This window comes from Neomonachus schauinslandi, chromosome 9, assembly GCF_002201575.2.
Source record: "Neomonachus schauinslandi chromosome 9, ASM220157v2, whole genome shotgun sequence".
In the NCBI taxonomy this organism is placed as follows: domain Eukaryota; kingdom Metazoa; phylum Chordata; class Mammalia; order Carnivora; family Phocidae; genus Neomonachus; species Neomonachus schauinslandi.
The window spans coordinates 35,823,719-35,842,918 of record NC_058411.1 but is presented as its reverse complement, the minus strand read 5'-3'; the positions used below and the strand labels follow the sequence as shown (position 1 = coordinate 35,842,918).

Below are 19,200 nucleotides of genomic sequence, written 5' to 3'. Positions count from 1 at the left end.
GAGGTTCTAGTAACATTAAAGCACAATTTACTGAACCATACATCTGGTTATAGTCTGAAGAGTGACAGTGAAAATAAGCACTTAATTCATTAAGAATATTTATTGAGGGGGTGCCTGGGTGGCTCAGTCATTAAGCGTCTGCCTCCGGCTCAGGTCATGATCCCAGGGTCCTGGGATCGAGCCCCGCATTGGGCTCCCTGCTCAGCGGGAAGCCTGCTTCTCCCTCTCCCACTCCCCCTGCTTGTGTTCCCTTTCTCGCTGTCTCTCTATCTGTCAAATAAATGAATAAAATATTTAAAATACACATATATATTTATTGAGGCCTCTTTTGTGCTTGTCATTCTGCTAGAATATGGGCATCTATTATCATGGTTTAAAATCTAACATTATGGGCGCCTGGGTGGCTCAGTCGGTTAAGCGTCTGCCTTTGGCTGAAGTCATGATCCCAGGGTCCTGGCATGGAGTCCCAAGTCAGGCTCCCTGCTTAGCGGGGAGTCTGCTTCTCCCTGCCCCTCCCCCCCTGCTTGTGCACTCCCTTGCTCGCTTGCTTTCTCTCTCAAATAAATAAATAAAATCTTTTAAAAAATTTAAAAAATCTAACACTAATTAAATATCTAATTAATGGGCATTTCACATGCCTTTTTCGACTCTAGAGGGGCTTTTATCAGATTATTTAAAATCACCTCCAGAAGAATTTTTAGGAAGTTTTTATTTTCTTCTACTTTTTTCTTTAGTAAATTTCATTTGATCTTAGAGTTTTGTTGAAAGTATGATTGCACTTTTCAAAAACTGCCATTATAGCATGTATATATTTCAATCCATTGCCAGGAATTTCATTTTAGATTAAATTTAGGTGATAACTTAGATCTGGACCTTTGGCTGACTTTTTCTTTAATAACAAAATATTAAGGCAAACCTGGAGGCAAAAGAAATTACAGCATGTAGACTGAAGGATATAGGTGCTTATGATCCAGTATCATACTAGATATTTTTATAGAAGTGAATTTCTAAGAGTTTTTAAATATGAAAAGGCAGAACTGCCTTCCACCTCCCCTTCCTATATGGGTGAAGTGATGTAACAAATTAGGATATAGTAAAAAGTGAAGACTGACTAAGCTTTTCAGATTTGAGGTGTCCGTAAAGGGAAATGATAAAGAGGAAAAAAAGGAAAGTAATACATTCGTAGTTTGTTTTTATTCTAAAAACTCATAAAGCAACATTACAAATTAACTGGTATTAAAGACTCTTTCTTGCCCCCTCCTTCCCCAATGTCAATCCTACATGATGTAATTGCTCCTAAAAAAACTTTTTGTCTATAATTACTTCTTTGAATTCCTTGTCATTAGGTATAATTGTTAGTAGGTCTGAGTTGTTTTTTGTTCTTTTCAAACATTTCTGAGCATTTATCATTTCAATATTTAAGAAGGCATTCATAAAGAAATTCTGGAAAATAGATGGTCACAGATACAGGCAAAACATGTAAAGTGTCCAGCTGTGGGTGAGTGACCAGAAACACAGTGGAGTCAGTACTAGAATGAGAAGGAAAACCACTTACTGGATAAAGAGCTTTCAGTCCTGGGGTAAATGATGTCTATTTTTGGTGGTGTTTATCCTGATAATTGAGTAAAAAAATTTTTGTTAATAGAACACATAGTTGGACCACATGCCAACTCTGTCTTGGAAGTGTACTACTTTGCTCTTTTTGACCTGTATACAAATCTTGCTTCTTACTCTAGAGGTATTTTTCATAATCCAAGATTTATTCCTTTACAAGATAAATGACTTACATAGTGTACATGGTGTTGACATCTGTGAGCGGCATACATTTGAGAACATGTTCCCAAGTCCTGAAATCTTATAGGCTGAGGGACCTTAGAAACTTTCTAGGCTAACCTTTGTGTTTCACGTGAGGGAACTGAAGTCAGAGATGTTAATTGGCCAAGTTTATACTCCAGTAGCACTGGGACTAGAACTCGCATACTCTACTCAGCCTGATGCTTGGTGGCTTACCCCCATCATTTTCTTGAATGTGTTATGTGGGTTGTTAATTGAGGCCTAATATGCTAATGTACTGTCTGACCTCAGTGGACCCCTTATTGAGTTCTTGGGCCTATTTTGAACCTTCTCTACTCTCAGAAAACCCAGCCAAAGCCTGGTGCTAGCATTCCTAGCAGATGTCTGGCCAATAAGAGTTAGATTGGCAGATTCCCAGTTTCTTTCTACTCTGCTTTATAACCCACAGATGATTCATCTTAACAAGCAAAAACTAAATAAAATTCTTTTATTTTTTGTCTAATATGAATTCATCTGCACATCCATTCAGTAAAATTTTATTGAGCAGTCAATGAGGGTTCAATGGTGAGCAAAGATAGACACGGTCTCTATTCTCATTGAGCTAGTCTAGAGGAGGAGGCATACATTAATCAACTAATGAACTAATGAGAGCCTGATTACAGGAACTACATGAAGGAACGCATTCCATGATAGTCTGTAATAAAGGAGTCTGACCTGAACTGTAGTCAGAGAGAGCTTCTCTAAGGAAACAACATTTGAATGGAGACCTGAAGGGTGGGTTGGAGTTAACAGAGCTCAGGGCTGGATGTTGGGAGGATTTTTGACAGAGGAAGCAGAATTTCTTCTTGTGGTGGGAGAGAGCATGAGGAGTTAGAAAGGGTGAAAGAGGGGGTGGAGGACAGAGAAGAGTGACAGAGTGGAGGCCTGAGAGGTAGGCGAGGCTGGCTGAGTCACAAGTGCCTTACAGGTCATGTTAACATTGTAGACCTTACGCTAACACAAAGAGGCAGCCGCTGAGACTGTGTTGATCTGCCTTTCGGTTTGATGATGTATGTTTATCTTTGAATTGTTTTTCACTGCTTCATACTGGAATGCTTTAGAGAAGACAGAAATATATCTGCTAGGCTTGTATGATACTGTCTTACTGTTGGCAGGTTACAGGTGATAGATTTAGGCTTCTCCCTGTCCCAGAATTATTACAGCCATGGGGCCACTGTTCCTGAATGGGGGAAAGGGGATAGTGAAGCTGGTGCCAAGCTTCCTTCTGTTGGCTATGCTTATTTGTTTGCTAAGCCAGATACAGTGCTCCATTATGTAAAGCCCATTGTTTTTTTGTTTTGTTTTTTTTTTAAAGATTTTATTTATTTGACAGAGAGAGACACAGCGAGAGAGGGAGCACAAGCAGGGGGAGTGGGAGAGGGGGAAGCAGGCTTCCCGCGGAGCAGGGAGCCCAATGCGGGGCTCGATCCCAGGACCCCGGGATCATGACCTGAGCCGAAGGCAGACGCCCAACGACTGAGCCACCCAGGCGCCCCAAAGCCCATTGTTTTAAATGTCGATGTAGAAGGTTTACTTTGTGAATTAAGACACACATAGATGAAAATATCATGGCCCTGGGGATGCCTGGGTGGCTCAGTCATTAAGTGTCTGCCTTCAGCTCAGATCATGATCCCATGGTCCTGGGATAGAACCCTACATCGGGCTCCCTGCTCTGCAGAAAGCCTGCTGCTCCCTCTTCCACTCCCCCTGCTTGTGTTCCCTCTCTTGCTGTGTCTCTCTCTGTCAAATAAATAAATAAAATCTTTAAAAAAAAAAAAAATCATGGCCCTGCCCTTCAAGAGAGTTGATGATATTCTTTCTTTCACTTCCTATTTCTTTTTCCAAATAGGCCAAACTCTAAGGAAAGATATGTGGTTGAAAACAGTTAGCATTTCTTTAAAAATTCAACATAGCTGGCGATATATAACTCAGCCAGTCTTTTGATAGAATGGTCATTTTCCACTTTAAATTTATTAACTTAAAAAAAAATGCTCAGAGGCTCAATATGTATACTTATTACACTGTTTAAAAGTTATACTTTCGGGGGTGGGTGGGTGGCTCAGTTGGCTAAGTGGCTGTCTTTGGCTCAGGTCCTGATCCCAGGGTCCTGGGATTGAACCCTGCATCAGGTTCCCTGCTCAGTGGGGAACATGCTTCTCCCTCTGCCTCTGCCCCTCCCCCCCCACTCATGTTTTTTTTCTCTCTCTCTCTCAAATAAAAAGGTAGTCTTTTTTTAAAAGTTATACTTTCGTATAAGTTTATGCTAATTAAAAAAAACTTTTTAAAGAGAAATTCCAGGTGTAGTGGGGAAGGGAAAGAATCAGATGTTCAGGGGCTTAGAGGTCGTAAAGACTCATGAGAGGCCATGTATTGGAGTGGATACTCCATGATAGACACAGGCCCTTGGAAAGCTTGTACCCTGGAAGAAAGGTAGACCAGAAAAATCTCTAACCCAGAGAAAGGACTAGGACTAAAGGTGGAAGAAAAGGTCTCCCATGAAATCTAAATTAAACCTATATCTCAAACAAGTTTAGAGTACAAATCTATACTACTTGCATTGTGTAGTAGCTCAAATCAAGAAATGAACCTTAAAATCAGCCTCTATAGGTATAGAGACTCATCTCTCTATATACCTACCAACATATCTCCTTGGGATACTTGGAAGAAGCAAGCACAAATCCACCCAAAGGGGTCACTTCTATCAATTAGGCCAAAGGAATTCCCACAGTAAAATAAAAAAAAGTCTGATACTGAGTTAGTGTCAGTCAATCAATCAATCAATCAATGATGAACACAAAGGAACAGTCCATCATAGGGAAGAGGCCTCATTACTACAAATGAGAGGAACTACTACATTAAGGAAGTGAGATAAGGCAACAGTCTGGAATATATTATACAATAATATGCTTAAAATGATTAGTGATATAAAAGATGGATTGGAAATCATAAGGACAGAATAAAATACTTTGAGAAAAAAAGGTAAGATTTGAGAAAGAACCATATGGAATTTCAATAAATAAAAAAATTAGTCATTGAAATTAAGATTGCTCTGGCCAGGTTAAGCAGCAAACTTGACCCAGGTTGAAGAGAATTCGTTATCTAAAATCTATGACTGAGGGCACCTGGGTGGCTCAGTCGTTAAGCGTCTGCCTTCGGCTCAGGTGATGATCCCAGGGTCCTGGGATCGAGCCCCGCATTGGGCTCCCTGCTCCGTGGGAAGCCTGCTTCTCCCTCTCCCACTCCTCCTGTTTGTGTTCCCTCTCTCACTGTGTCTCTCTCTGTCAAATAAATAAATAAAATCTTTAAAAAAAAATAAAATATATGACTGAGAAAATTACCCATAATCCAACACAGAGCTGGAAAGAGATGGAAAATAGGAAGGAAAGTTTAAGAGACCCAGAAGATGTACTGAGATGCTCTAACATAAGCCTGATAGGAGTTCTAGAAGGAAAGAATAGAGAGAATGGAGGAAAAGCAAGCCTGGGGATTTTCCAGAATTGAGGGAAAATATGAATCCTCAGTTTCAGAAAGTACAGAGATCCTTGAACAGGCTACACAATAAATCGCTAAAGCCAAAAAGAAGTATCTCAAAGGCAACCAGACTAAAAGTAATTATGTTGACAACAGATTTCTCAACACTGAAAGGCAGTGTAGTAGCATCTGCACAGGGCTGGGAGAAAGATAGTTCCTAACCTGCACTTTGATACCCAGTTGAACTTTCATTCTGGAGTGAGGCAAAACACTTAAATTTTTCTGACAAAGACTGAATTTATCTATCACAAAACTTACACAGAAGCATATTACAGAAGAACTTAAATGTAAAGAATAAAATGTTAAAATCTTTGCAAGAAAACATAAAGAATATATTTATGATCTCAGAGTATAGAAAACGTTCTTAAACAGGCCCTGAAAACAGAATCCAAAACAGGAAATTTTTTTTTTTTTTAAGATTTTATTTATTTATTTGACAGAGAGAGAGATAGCTAGAGCAGGAACACAAGCAGGGGGAGTAGGAGAGGCAGGCTTCCTGCCCAGCAGGGAGCCCGATGTGGGACTCGATCCCAGGACCCCAGGATCATGACCTGAGCCGAAGGCAGACGCTTAACGACTGAGCCACAAAACAGGAAATGTTTGATACATTTGACTGTATTAAAACATTAAACTCTTGTTCAACAAAAGACATCACATATAAAGTTTAAAGACAATCTACTGGAAGATAATAATTGCAATGAATAAAACTATTAGGAGATTAGTATCCAGAGTATGAAAATAAACAACAAAAATCACAAATCAACTCAGTAAAAAATAGACAACAGATATGCAAAAGTAATTCATAGAAAGTAAGACTCATATGGCCAATGAGAGTAGCTCAGTCTTTTTTTTTTTTAAAGTATAATTGACATACAGTATCCTTAGAGTTTCAAGTATACATTATTGTGATTTGATATTTTTATACAGTATGAAGTGATTCCCAGGATAAGTCTAGTTACCATCTGTCACCATACAAAGTTGTTACAATATTATTGAATATATTCTATATGCTGTACATTACATCCCCATGACTTATTTAATTTATTTTATTATTTTTAAAGATTTTATTTATTTATTTGACAGAGAGAGAAACGGTGAGAAAGGGAGGGGCAGAGGGAGAAGCAGATTCCTCACTGAGTAAGGAGCCCAGTGCGGAACTGGATCCCAGGACCCTGGGATCATGACCTGAGCCGAAGGAAGACGCTTAATGACTGAGCCACCCAGTCGCCTGACTTATTTATTTTATAACTAGAAATTAGTACCTCTGATCTCCTTTACCTCTTTCACCTAACCCCCAAGCCCTCCTGACTCCAGTAACCAACAGTATCCATGAGTCTCTTTCTCTTTGTTGTTGTTGTTTGTTGTTGTTTCTTTTTAAGATTTTATCTGTCCACTTGAGAGAGACAGAGTGAGAGAGAGAGCATGAGCAAGGGGGAGGGAGGGAGCAGAGGGAAACGGAGAAGCAGACTCCCTGCTGAGCAGGGAACCCTTCACGGGGCTCGATCCAGTACCCTGAGATCATGACCCAAGCCAAAGGCAGACGCTTAACTGACACTTAACCCAGGTGTCCCTGGGTTTTTTTATTTTTCCCTTTTATTTTATTTTTTTTTTAATTAAGTAAGCTCTGTGCCCAGTGTGGGGCTTGAACACTTAACCCCAAATCAAAAGTTGCATGCTCTACCAACAGAGCCACCCAGGTACTCCTCTGTTTTGTTTTTTTAGATTTCACATATAAATGAAATCATACAGTCTTTGTCTTTATCTGTCTGACTTATTTCACTTTGTATAATACCCTCAAAGTCCATCCATGTTGTTGCAAATGGCGAGATTTTATTCTTTTTTATGACTGAGCAATATTCCATTGCATATATATACTACACTTTCTTTATCCATGTATCTATTGAGGGACACTTAGGTGGATTCCATATCTTGGCTGTTGTAAATAATGCTGTAATGAGCATAGGGAGACATATATCTCTTCAAATTGGTGTCTTTGTTTTCTTTGGATAAAGACCCAGAAGTGGAATTGATGGATTGTATGGTATTTTTACTTTTATTTTTTTGAGGAAACTTCATGTTTTCCATAGTGGCTGAACCAATTTACATTCCTATCAATAGTATATGAGGGTTCTCTTTTCTCCACATTTTCACCAACACTTGTTAATTTTTGCCTTTTTAATAATAGTCAATCTGACAGGTGTAAGGTGATACCTCATTGTGTTTTTTAAAATTTAGTTTTATTTAAATTCAATTAATTAACATATAGTGTATTATTAGTTTCAGGGGTAGAATTCAGTGATTCATCAGTTGTATATAACACCCAGTGCTCATCACATCATGTGCCCTCCTTAATGCCCATCACCCAGTTACTTCTTCCCCCCACCCATTTCCCCTCCAGCAATCCTCAGTTTGTTCCCTAGAGTTAAGAGTCTCTTATGGTTTGTCTCCCTCTCTGATTTCATCTTATTTTATTTTTCCCTCCCTTCCCCTATAATCCTCTGTTTTGCTTCTTAAATTCCACATATGAGTGAAACCATATGATAATCGTCTTTCTCTGATTGACTTAATTCGCTTAGCGTAATACCTTCTCGTTCATCCACGTCGTTGCAAAGATTTCTTTTTTTTTGATGGCTAAGTAATATCATTGTGATTTTGATTTGCATTTCCCTGAAGATTAGTGATGGTGAATATCTTTCATGTGCCTGTTGGCCATCTGTGTCTTCTTTGGAAAAAAATGTGTATTCAAGTCCTCTGCCCATTTTTTTGATCAGTTTTTTTTTTAATAAATTGTGTAAGTTCCTTGTATATTTTGGCTGTTAACCTGTTATCAGGTATGTGACTTGCAAATATCTTTTCCCACTCAGTTGGTTGCCTTTTTGTCTTGTTGATGGTTTCATTTGCTGTGCAAAAGCTTTTTAGTTTGATGTAGTCCCATTTGTTTTAGTTTTTGTTGCCTTTGCCTGAGGAGACTGGTCCAAAAAAATATTGCTAAGACCTATGTCAAAGAGCTTACTGCTCATGTTTTCTTCTAGGAGAGTAGCTCAGTCTTTGTAAGCAGCCAGAGAAATCCATTAAAACAATAATGATATCAATTTCACATCGATTATATTGGCAGAAATTAAATTCTTTTAGCACCAAGTATCAGAGAGGATTAGGGAAAATATGAATTCTTTTACCATGCCGGTGGGAGTAAAAACTGTAATTCAGTTTGGATAACAAATCGACAACTATCTATTGATAATCAAAAGGAATAATTTTAGTTCTAGAAAATATCCCAAAGAAACTCACACAAATGTGCAAAAGGGCCTATACAAGGGTGTTGGACCAATATCTCTAATAAGAAAAACTGGAAACAATATTATGTTCACAGTAGCCTGACAGATCAATAAGTCATGTTCATGCAGACAGGAGAACAGTATACAAAGCTAAAATGACCGTACCATATTTATATCTGTCACCATGAATAAACCCCAAAACCTACTGCTGAGTGGGAAAAAAAACCCCAACAAATTATAAAATGATAATACATGATTCCAGTTTTATTTTATTTTTTTTTTTTTTTAAAGATTTTATTTATTTATTTGAGACAGAGAGAATGAGAGACAGAGAGCATGAGAGGGAGGAGGGTCAGAGGGAGAAGCAGACTCCCTGCCGAGCAGGGAGCCCGATGCGGGACTCGATCCCGGGACTCCAGGATCATGACCTGAGCCGAAGGCAGTCGCTTAACCAACTGAGCCACCCAGGCGCCCTGATTCCAGTTTTATAAGAATTAAAATACATAAAACAATACTGTATGAATACTAATATATGTAGTAAAAGTATAAAAATGCATGTGTGGGGCGCCTGGCTGACTCAGTCGGAAGAGCGTGTGCCTCTTGATCTCGGGGACATGAGTTTGAGCCCCATGTTGGGAGTAGAGATTATTTAAGTGAATAAATATATTGTTTTAAATGTATGCATATATTTTATTTTTTTTATTTTTATTTTTTTAAAGATTTTATTTATTTATTTGAGAGAGAGAGAATGAAAGAGAGCACATGAGAGTGGGGAGGGTCGGAGGGAGAAGCAGACTCCCCGCCGAGCAGGGAGCCCGATGTGGGACTCGATCCCGGGACTCCAGGATCATGACCTGAGCCGAAGGCAGCCGCTTAACCAACTGAGCCACCCAGGCGCCCTGTATGCATATATTTTAGAATAGTGGTTATTTCTGAGGAGGAAGAGATGAAAGAGGGATGAATGTTGAATTTTAAATTATATTTATGATATGGAAAATTATGTCACTTATATCTGTATCATTAATATTATTTTATTATTTCATTTATAGTATATATTAATATTATAAATAAATTAATATATACTATAATACTATTATTATAAGTATAATGTTATAAATAAATGCTAATTATTTATAATATTTCATTAATACTTTAATATCATTAATAACTAGGTTATATTTTGTTCTTCTAACTATGTTTGAAATATCATATGTTTAAAATAAAATCGTTCAAGTGAGACTGCAAAATCAAAATAAAATACAGTCAAGGGTGATGGGCAAAGGATGACTGGCTACAAAAGAATCTTTCCAGGAGCCAATCAGGACCTTGAGTCTGTGTTCCAACCTCTCTGGCATGAGCAAGAGAATGTTACCTTTTAAATTTGAAATGTTCGTTTGAGGGACTCTGTTGGATTTTCTGCCAAGGTAGAAACATGGCTTTTGGAGTTGGTAAACAAGTGGTGTTTTGGGGTGATTTCAGGTTTTTCAGAATGCTCTCTCTGACTACGAAAGGCAGATTACAAGTGGCAAATTGTTGCTAGTCCTCAAGTCACTGGTTTATGGGGTAAGATAGACCTAGGGCTCTGAATTCTTAGTAGATGATTGATAGTAAGTCAAGTCTTCCTAGGGTCTAATATCTCAGCCTTTACCTCAGGCACTCTTATTCTGCAGGTGGATTTGGGGGGTATTGTAAGGAACAATAACCATCTAGTGGGAGGCTGACATCCACCCCCTGTGATTGTGACTCCTCGCAAGGAACACCCATAGGCCGATGGAGCCTGTGGTGTGGCCCCTCTCTTTTCCTCTCACAGCCTTCCTGGATCCTTCCTCCTGAGATGCTGTCTTCCCTGTAGATTTTAAACTGTAGTTTTGCATGAATCAATTGTTGGGAATGGAGGAAATGTGTAAGATCATTTTAATCATGTGTAGCCTTTTAAAGAAGTGACTTGTGCTAAGTGCCAACTGTGTCAAAACCCATAACACTGCTCAGCTGAATTTTCTTACCAGTTAATTTTGGTGAAGCTCCAGACATATACACGTCCGTACATCTGTTTTATTTAATCTTTTAACTTTAGGGTAGTTTTACATTGATGGAAAAGTTGCAGAGATAGTACAGGAAGTTTTCATGTATCTCTTACCCAGTTTCCCTTATTGTTAACATTCTGCATTGGTATCCAGGTAGTATTTTTACAACAACAGTTTCTACCTTATTGGGGGAGGTGGACACATCTTATTCACAGACTTGATACAGACCTTACTGACATGAAAGTATATGACAAAATCAAATGGTATTTCATTTATAAAGTAACCGGAAAATAAAAACTAATACTTTAGCAAAATAATGGGAATCTTTTAAAATTATGGACATGGCACCTGGTACCTGTTTGTGCTCAACAAATATTTGTCCAAAGAATGAATCAATTAATGCAGATGCATCTCTATGTACTCTATGAGAAAGTCAAGTTCTTGTAGCTTTCAGAAAAGATCATATTACTACATATATAACCTGCCTTACCCAGCTTGGAGTTCTTCCTATGAATTGGTGTAAGGCATAATTCATTCTTAATACCATGAAATCCTGGTGTTTCTGCCATCTGTCCACTTACTATTTTAAACTACCAATAGGTAACGTTGAATGCCTGTTATTTGCTCTGCCCTCTGCATCACAGTGAATACTAAGCATAAACTTTGGAACTTTTGTTTTTTCCATATCTGTTTTCTTTCTTAAGACTAGATTATGCCTCACAATATAATCAGAGATCCTATACTATCTTGCCAAAAAAGGGATTTTTTTGGTGAGATACCAATAAAAGCAATTAAATATTGTATGGAAAAATCATCTTTGATAGTGCCCAAAGATACTTTTGGAAAGTCTTTAAGTAAATAGAAGGAACTGGAATGTTTTCACCAAGAGAAAGAAAAATTATTTATTTGTAAGGTAGACTATTCAGCAATTAATCTTTTTATGTTTTCAGAATTCAGCTGTGGAAGTGGTTTTGTCAAAACAACTTTCTCTGGATGTTCAAGAAAGCATGAAAAACACTGAAGATGAGCATAAAGTCAATGAGCTGCAAAATCAACCTTTAGAATTAGATGTTATGTTAAGAAATGAACAATTAAAAGAGATAGAGGTATGGAAACAAGAAAAACACTGACAACATGATTGCATCATTTATCCAATGCAATACAATATATTTTAATTACCAGAAACTTGCTTGCACAGAATGAAAAGTCTTATTTAACCTTTGCCTGATGATCAGTTTGGTAACTATATAATTATGTACTAATCAGTAAGTTGTATAAATCTTTCCATTTAAAAAGTGGAAGAGTTTAATGAACATTAGTCTTTTTCATGAAGTTCCTAAAAACTTACTTATTCAGTAACAAAATTTGGAAATTCTGACTTATCATTCCTCGTCTTAGTCAGATGTATTCTTCAGATTCTGACAAATTTACTTTTCCTAATTATCAACATTATGGGGTACTCCTTTGTTTTTACAGCTGTGCTTACATAGCTATGTTTGTATATTTATGTATTTATATAGCTATATAATCTAAAAGTCCAATACATGGCCATGTTTTTAAAAAAATGACCCCTACAATTCTAGCTGAGTTTACATAACTGTAAACATATATTTAAAACAGAAAAGAGGGGTGATACATGTGAATAATAAAAATAAGATAAAGGATATATATAAATGGAGTGTATATAGATCTAGAACAACCTAAAAAAATAAGATAAATCTTCCTTTAGACATTGCAGAACCTTTTAACACAATAGGGAGATCTAATTGCTATTAAATGCTAGACCCATTGTGAGTTTCAGTCTAGATTTTAACATGATTCTAGTGGAAAAAAAGCTTTAAAATGTCAGCACCTTAGTTTCTCTGTGTGCAAATGAAATATTTAAAGCCTATTTTTGGGATAGAACGTGTTATTGGAAAGAAAAAAATTAATGAGTAAATGAGTGAGTATATATTTACTGATTTCCTTGACTTGTTTTTAGGAATTATATGCCCAGTTGGAAGCAAAGAAAACAGCCATTGAACCACTAGAACAGACGGAGTATCTCAATAAAGCAGAAACAAGTGCCTTGGTTCTTCACAATACAGGACATTCTGTGCACCACTTGGACAGTCTGCTTCAGGCACTTATTACTTTGAAGAAAAATAAAGAAAGCCAATATTATCTCCTTAACAATTTTCAGGAACACCTTGCTTCAGTTGAATCCTCAGTGAAAGCCTTGTTGACAGAGAAGGAAAGTCTAAAAGTGTAAGTATAAGAATTTAGGATGTGTGGGGCGCCTGGGTGGCTCAGTTGGTTGAGCACCTGGCTCTTGGTTTTAGCTCAGGTCATGATCTCAGGGTCCTGGGATCCAGTCCGCATCAGGCTCTGCACTCAGCAGGGGATCTGCGTCTGCTTCAGGATTTCTCTCCCTCTGTCCCCTGCTTCACCTCTCCCACCCCCCCAACCCCGCTCTCTCTCTCTAAAATAAATAAATAAATCTTAAAAAAAAAAATTTAGGACTTGCATTCTTTTTATTCAGGCATAGGCTGCACTACCATAGACAGGCCCCGAGTTTTAAGAATTTATACTATGAAAGGATATTATGATTTTAATACTACAGTATGAAATTAATTCCATACGGAGGCCATTGAAGAAAATTGTCAGTTCCATGCAATAAATTTTATATTATTTGTATTGATTTTACAATTAAATTATGTTCATTTTACAAATAATTTATTAAACAATTCACACTAAATTCTGCCAAGTAGATTTAGATTCTATGGAATTCAGCACTCTTTTTGTCAAGAGTTTATCCTAAACTGTGGGGGTGGAAAGAAATATTCTATGTATACAGTTGGTTAGTATCCGCATAATTGGTTTAAATAGTTTGGAACATACTGAATATATATCTATCCTAATGATTTCTTTTTACATATATATACTCCTTTTGGCTTTGAAAATAATAGCAAATGGTTGCAGATATAGCCTTATTGTGTAAACACTTTCCCACTATTACAAAGGTTGATTTTATAGCTTTGCCTTGATGGGGTTTACTTTCAGTGATCTCCCTTTGAGGAAATAATTTTATACTCAAAAGATTATCCGGGTGATTATACCCTCTCAGTCATAATTGTTGGTAAGATGATAACGACGTGGTTGGATGTTGTGGTGATTTCTTAGTCCTCGACTCAGCTTCGTGCAAATCCTTTACAGTTCAGAGTCCTTTTACAGACACTGTTCCCTTTCACTCTTCACTCCTTCCCTGTGGTTCCACATTTTTATGAAACATATTTTATAGGTGAGCTTTCTACACTGTCATATACCAATTGAGAGCCACACTAAACAAGATTCTGATTTTTAAGGACAGAGGGCTCTTAGAGACAATCTTCTCTTCTGTGAATTCAAAGAAGAATTCATTTCTTCTAATGACCTCTCACCTCATGTTGATATATAATAAATATTAACAAGCTCCATCTGTTTTTCTCTTTCTAGGGGACCACTGGATAGTGCAACCTATCTGGACAAAATTAAAACATTCCTGGCATCAGTTGAAAAAGAGAAAGGTTCTTTAAGCAAGATGAAAATCGAATGGGAAAATTTATCAAACTGTCTGACTGACATGGATAAGAAGTTGCTCGAAAGCCAGATTAAGCAACTTGCACATAGTTGGGAACAAGTGAAACGACTGGCTCAGAAGAAGTATTCTCAGCAAGCAGCAGAACATGAGGCATTTACACTTCTCATGAGCAAGATCCAAGACCTGGACATTGTTCTGCAGCAGCAGCAGCAGCAGTGTCTACAGTTAGGGCTGAACTCTCCAGAAGAACAGGAGGGAAGTGCAAGCACAGTGGCCTTGGCCACTGAGCTCCGGACCATCAAGCATCGATTTTCCATTTTAAAGGGGCAAGCTGAATTTCAGATGAGGAGGATCTGGGGAGAAAAAGAAAAGAATACTTTGGAAGATGCAATGGAGAACTTGCAGAAGCAATTAGAAGCCTTGGAGCCATTAAACGTCCAGGTGGAAAATCAAATCCAGAAGGGCGAAATAAGGAACAAGATAAGAGAGATTATCCTGTGGGTCAAGAATCTGCTAGGTGAACTCACTCCCGCCATTTCCCTTCTCCCAGATGACATTCTTTCACAGATCAGAAAATGCAAGGTGACCCACGATGGCATCCTGGGTAAGCAGCAGGCCGTGGAGTCATTGGTTGAAGAGGTCAAAAATGATATTCCTAACCTTTCAGCAGAGGAGAGCCATGATTTAAATCACCTCCTACAGGACTTCCAGAATCAATACCAAATGCTAATTTTAAAATCGACTGAAAGATCACAGCGATTAGAATTTAAATTGGAAGAAAGAAACAGATTTATTGCAGTCATAGAGAAGGTGCAACTTTCACTTCAAGAAAACGAAGCACTGATAATTCCCAAGATGAGAACAGCCTCCACAGAAACTGAACTGGAACAGGAGCAGGTCACATTGACAAGTTCTCAGAAGGAATTGCAAGAAGCGCAGAATGTAATCGCAGCCCACTTTCAGGAACAAACAAACCTCTGTAAGGATCTGAGTGTGTTTGAAAGGTTATTTCTGGATGACCAACTGAAAAATCTTAAGACTAGAGCCAACAGAATGCAAAGATTCATTCAAAATAAATGTAATGAAGTAGAACACAAGATACATTTTTACAGAGAATTCCGTGAAAAAGCATCTGTGCTTCAGAAAGAGGTTGACCGTTTACAGCACAGCAAACTGCTACTAAATCAAGAAATGAATGAAGATGTTAAAGAGGAACTCTACAGTCTTAAAGACCGAATCACTGGTATTCAGTCTAGTATCCTACAGGTACTGAAACTCAAAGAAGTGTTTGACTCTATAGGACTAAACTGGGATTGTTCCCAGCTCGACCAATTACAAGCCCTAGTATTTGAAAAAGAAAAGGAACTTGAGGAAAAAATTAAGCAGTTGGACACATTTGTGGCAGAACATAGCAAATACCAAGCATCACTAAGTAAACTGAGGGCTATGGATTTGCAAATTAAGAAAAGGGCTGAAGCAGTATTAGGAATGCCCCATACGTCACCAGAAAGCAGTTTGCTCAGTGCTCAAATTTTGAAGCGGAGAATTGAGAAAGCTATGTGCTTGTATCAAGAGATAATAGAGAAATTAAATGAAAGTAAGGCCTTCGATGACTCATTCAAAGAGAAAGAAATACTCCAAATAAAGCTGTATGCGGAAGAAAATGACAAGTTACACAAGATCCTCCAAAATGGAGTATTAAAATCCCAACCGAAAGAAATGGATGAAAAGAATTTTCAGGACAAACTGGAAAATTCCTTACATGTTTTGAATCAGGTAAAGTCTCAGGTAGAGCAGCCTTTACTTATAAATTTGGACATTGAACATATTCAAAATGAAAAGGAGAATTGCGAAGCATTCCAAGAGCAAGTTCAGGTGGAAATGGATAGCATGAAAGCAGTGACCCTTATTGAGAAGCAAAGAGAGGAGAATTCTCCTGATGCTTGTGATGTGGAGACAAAATTGCGGGACATTGAAGATCTTCACGTGCAGCTTAATACAAGCATTGATTTGCGCACGGTAAGTTTTTTTCTTAATTAGGCAGTTAATGCATTTCTTTTATTTCATGATCTTAGGTTTTACTCTATTTAGTATGTGTGCTTCTTGAGAAGTTATAGGTTCTACATGAACATTCCCCGTAGAATAGTCATTTTAAAAACTTGCTGTGGGCCAACTTATGATCCCAACTCATTTAAATTCAAGAGCTTCCCTGGAATATATACCAAGGATTGTGATTATTGGGTCAAAAGGTATGCACAGCTTACATTTTAAATTCCAAATGATTTTACTTATTTCTACTCAGACTAGTGTTCCAAGAATATTCTATGTTCCAACTGTTTCATATCCTCATTCTATATCTAACTACAGTCAGTGCCTTATAGATGGGAAAGAGGAGTGTGACAGCTTTAGTTCTATACCCCTTGTAGCCTCTGTGGCGCTCATACAAAATTTGGTTTTTGTTTGTTTTTTTAGAAATAGTGAGGCATAATAGAAAAAATAGGGTGTAGTGAAAAGAACATACAATAATAGCTCCACGTCTCTTTAGGACTTTCAGTGTCTAGGTGCTGTGCGGAATACTTTGTTTTTAATCCTCACAGCAACTCTGTGAGGTGGGTGCTATATATAAGCCCCATTTTAAAATAAGGAAATTTAAGTTCAGGAACATCAACCATTTTCTTAGCTCTTACAGCAGTAACAGAACCAGGATTTGCGTCAAGATCTGTCTGATTTTAGAGCAGGGGTCATTAAATGAAGGCTCATGGGCCAAATCTGCCCACAGTGCCTGATTTTGTAAATAAAGTTTTATTGGATGATGGCCATGCTTACTTCTTTAGAGAATGTCTACAGCTGCTTTCCTGCTACACCAGCAGGGTTGAGTAGTTGTGATAGCCCAGATGGAATGCAAAGCCTAAAATACTTAGTCTGCCCCTTTACAGGAAAAGTTTGTTGACCTCTGTTATAGAATGACTCCAACATACTCCCTCCTTTTCCACAATAATAGGATAGACAGCTTAGGCATTATTGGAACACATGTACCTAATATAACGCCTTTCACTGTGTTTTCAGAATTGTTGCATTAAATTTATAGGATGGGGGAAATTAACTCCCTTCTTTAATTCCAAGAATTATTAGATAATATTTTTGAAATATTTTAATAGGTTTAAGTGCTCTAAATGTAAAGTCATATTATGAATCCTAATATTCTTAAAATTGGTACTTAACCAGTTCTTTATATTGGTACTTAAAAAATGTTGAGTAAATTCAGTACTTCTCTATTTGATTTTAGTATCGTTTCCAGAAACAATGACAAAAATCTCCAAAATAATAAGATTAGAGCTGGACTGGAAGGGACCTTTGAAGTTATTTATTTCGGCTATTTGTTATTTCAGTAAGAAGACTAAGGTCTGGAGACATTGGGTAATGTGCTCAAAACTAAAGTTAGTGGCAGAGCCATTTCTCTAAAAACACAAGATGTGGGGTACCTGGGTGGCCTCGTCGGTTAAGTGTTTGACTCTTGATCTTAGCTCAGTTCTTGATCTCAGGGCCATGAGTTTGAGTCCCATGTTGGGTGTAGAGATTACTTAAAATAAATGAATAAAGTTTAAAAAAAATAAAAACAAAAACACAAGAAATCTGGTTTTTTTGTGTGTTTTCTTTTAATTCCCCCCTCCCAACAAATATTTGTTAAAGTTATATACATTAAATATATTCCGTTGTTTTATTTAATTCATAGTGTAATATAAGAGTTCTAGAACAGGAATATATGTCATCAGACGTGATTCATGAGATGTATTTTTGAATTTAGACTAGATTTCTTAGCAAATCTGGAAACAATTTTTCTTTATGCAAACAATTTATTTGCCTTTAAATACTAGTGTAATACTGTCAAACTAAAAGTAGGAGTTGCTAGCCCTTATAAGACCCAGACATATTATGAATGTACTACAAAAATTCAAGAATGATAAAAGTCCCCAAAGTTTGGCGGCTTTGTCACAACATTTAATCTCCTATTCACCAGGATGTTTTGAATGATGCTTATGAAAGTATGACACGCTATAATGAGGCAGTCATAAGGGCAAAGGGGATCTTTACTACCCGTGAAGCCATTGTTGCGTCCCATAAAGTAGACCTTGATAACCCAGAAGAACCACTGGAGATGCCTGGCTGGAAACAAGAGGAATTGCAATCCACGATAGAAGACATCCAGGACCTCACTGAGAAACTGGGGACTATATGCAGCCCTGAAGCCAAACAACAACTCCAGTGTACTATACAGGAATTAGTTTCTAAGGATTCAGCCATGAGGGAGGCAGCCAAAGTAAAAGAAAGTGAACTAGAAAGGTAGGTACTTCTTTCTAAAGGTAATGCTTTAAGAACAAAATTAAGATCTATTTTTCTTTAAAATTAACATGTACACATTAGAAATAATTTGGAAAATATGGAAAAATGTAAAAATCATCTGCAGAAAACCATAGCAAATATTTTATTTATTTTACTTTATTTAATATTGAGTACATACAACAGAATGTTTATAAAAGTCTGCATATGATATAAAGAATAATGATAAAACAAACAGCTTTGTACCCAAAAGTTCAAAGGTAAATATCATGACTTTTGAATTCTTATGTGTGGTCCTTTCCTCTTCTCAGAATTAACAATTATGTCCAATTTTTTATTTACCATTTTCTTCTTTTTAAAATTTTTACTATGTGTTTGTGCCCCATTTTCATGTATGTGTATTCTTCTGTCACTTCATTTTTTCAATTTCATCATTATGATGCTGAAGTTTATTCATGTACTTGTCTATAGCAAAATTTGGTCACCCAGCTATTGATAGACATTTGGGTTTTTCTAGTCTGCATTTACAACAGTGCCAACAGGAACATTTTTAAATTCAAGAGCTTCCCTGGAATATATACCAAGGATTGTGATTATTGGGTCAAAAGGTATGCACAGCTTACATTTTAAATTCCAAATG

At 37.2% G+C, this 19,200-nt stretch overlaps 1 protein-coding gene across 1 annotated transcript in view; it reads left to right on the top strand.

The window, feature by feature from the left end:
* Nucleotides 1-19,200, top strand: part of LOC110590731 (nesprin-2-like) — a 255,228-nt gene that overhangs the window by 105,095 nt on the left and 130,933 nt on the right. Inside the window, 5 exon segments of the mRNA XM_044918082.1 lie at nucleotides 755-853; nucleotides 11,614-11,769; nucleotides 12,645-12,910; nucleotides 14,138-16,241; nucleotides 18,241-18,563. Of these exon segments, the coding sequence (XP_044774017.1) occupies nucleotides 755-853; nucleotides 11,614-11,769; nucleotides 12,645-12,910; nucleotides 14,138-16,241; nucleotides 18,241-18,563 (2,948 nt within the window).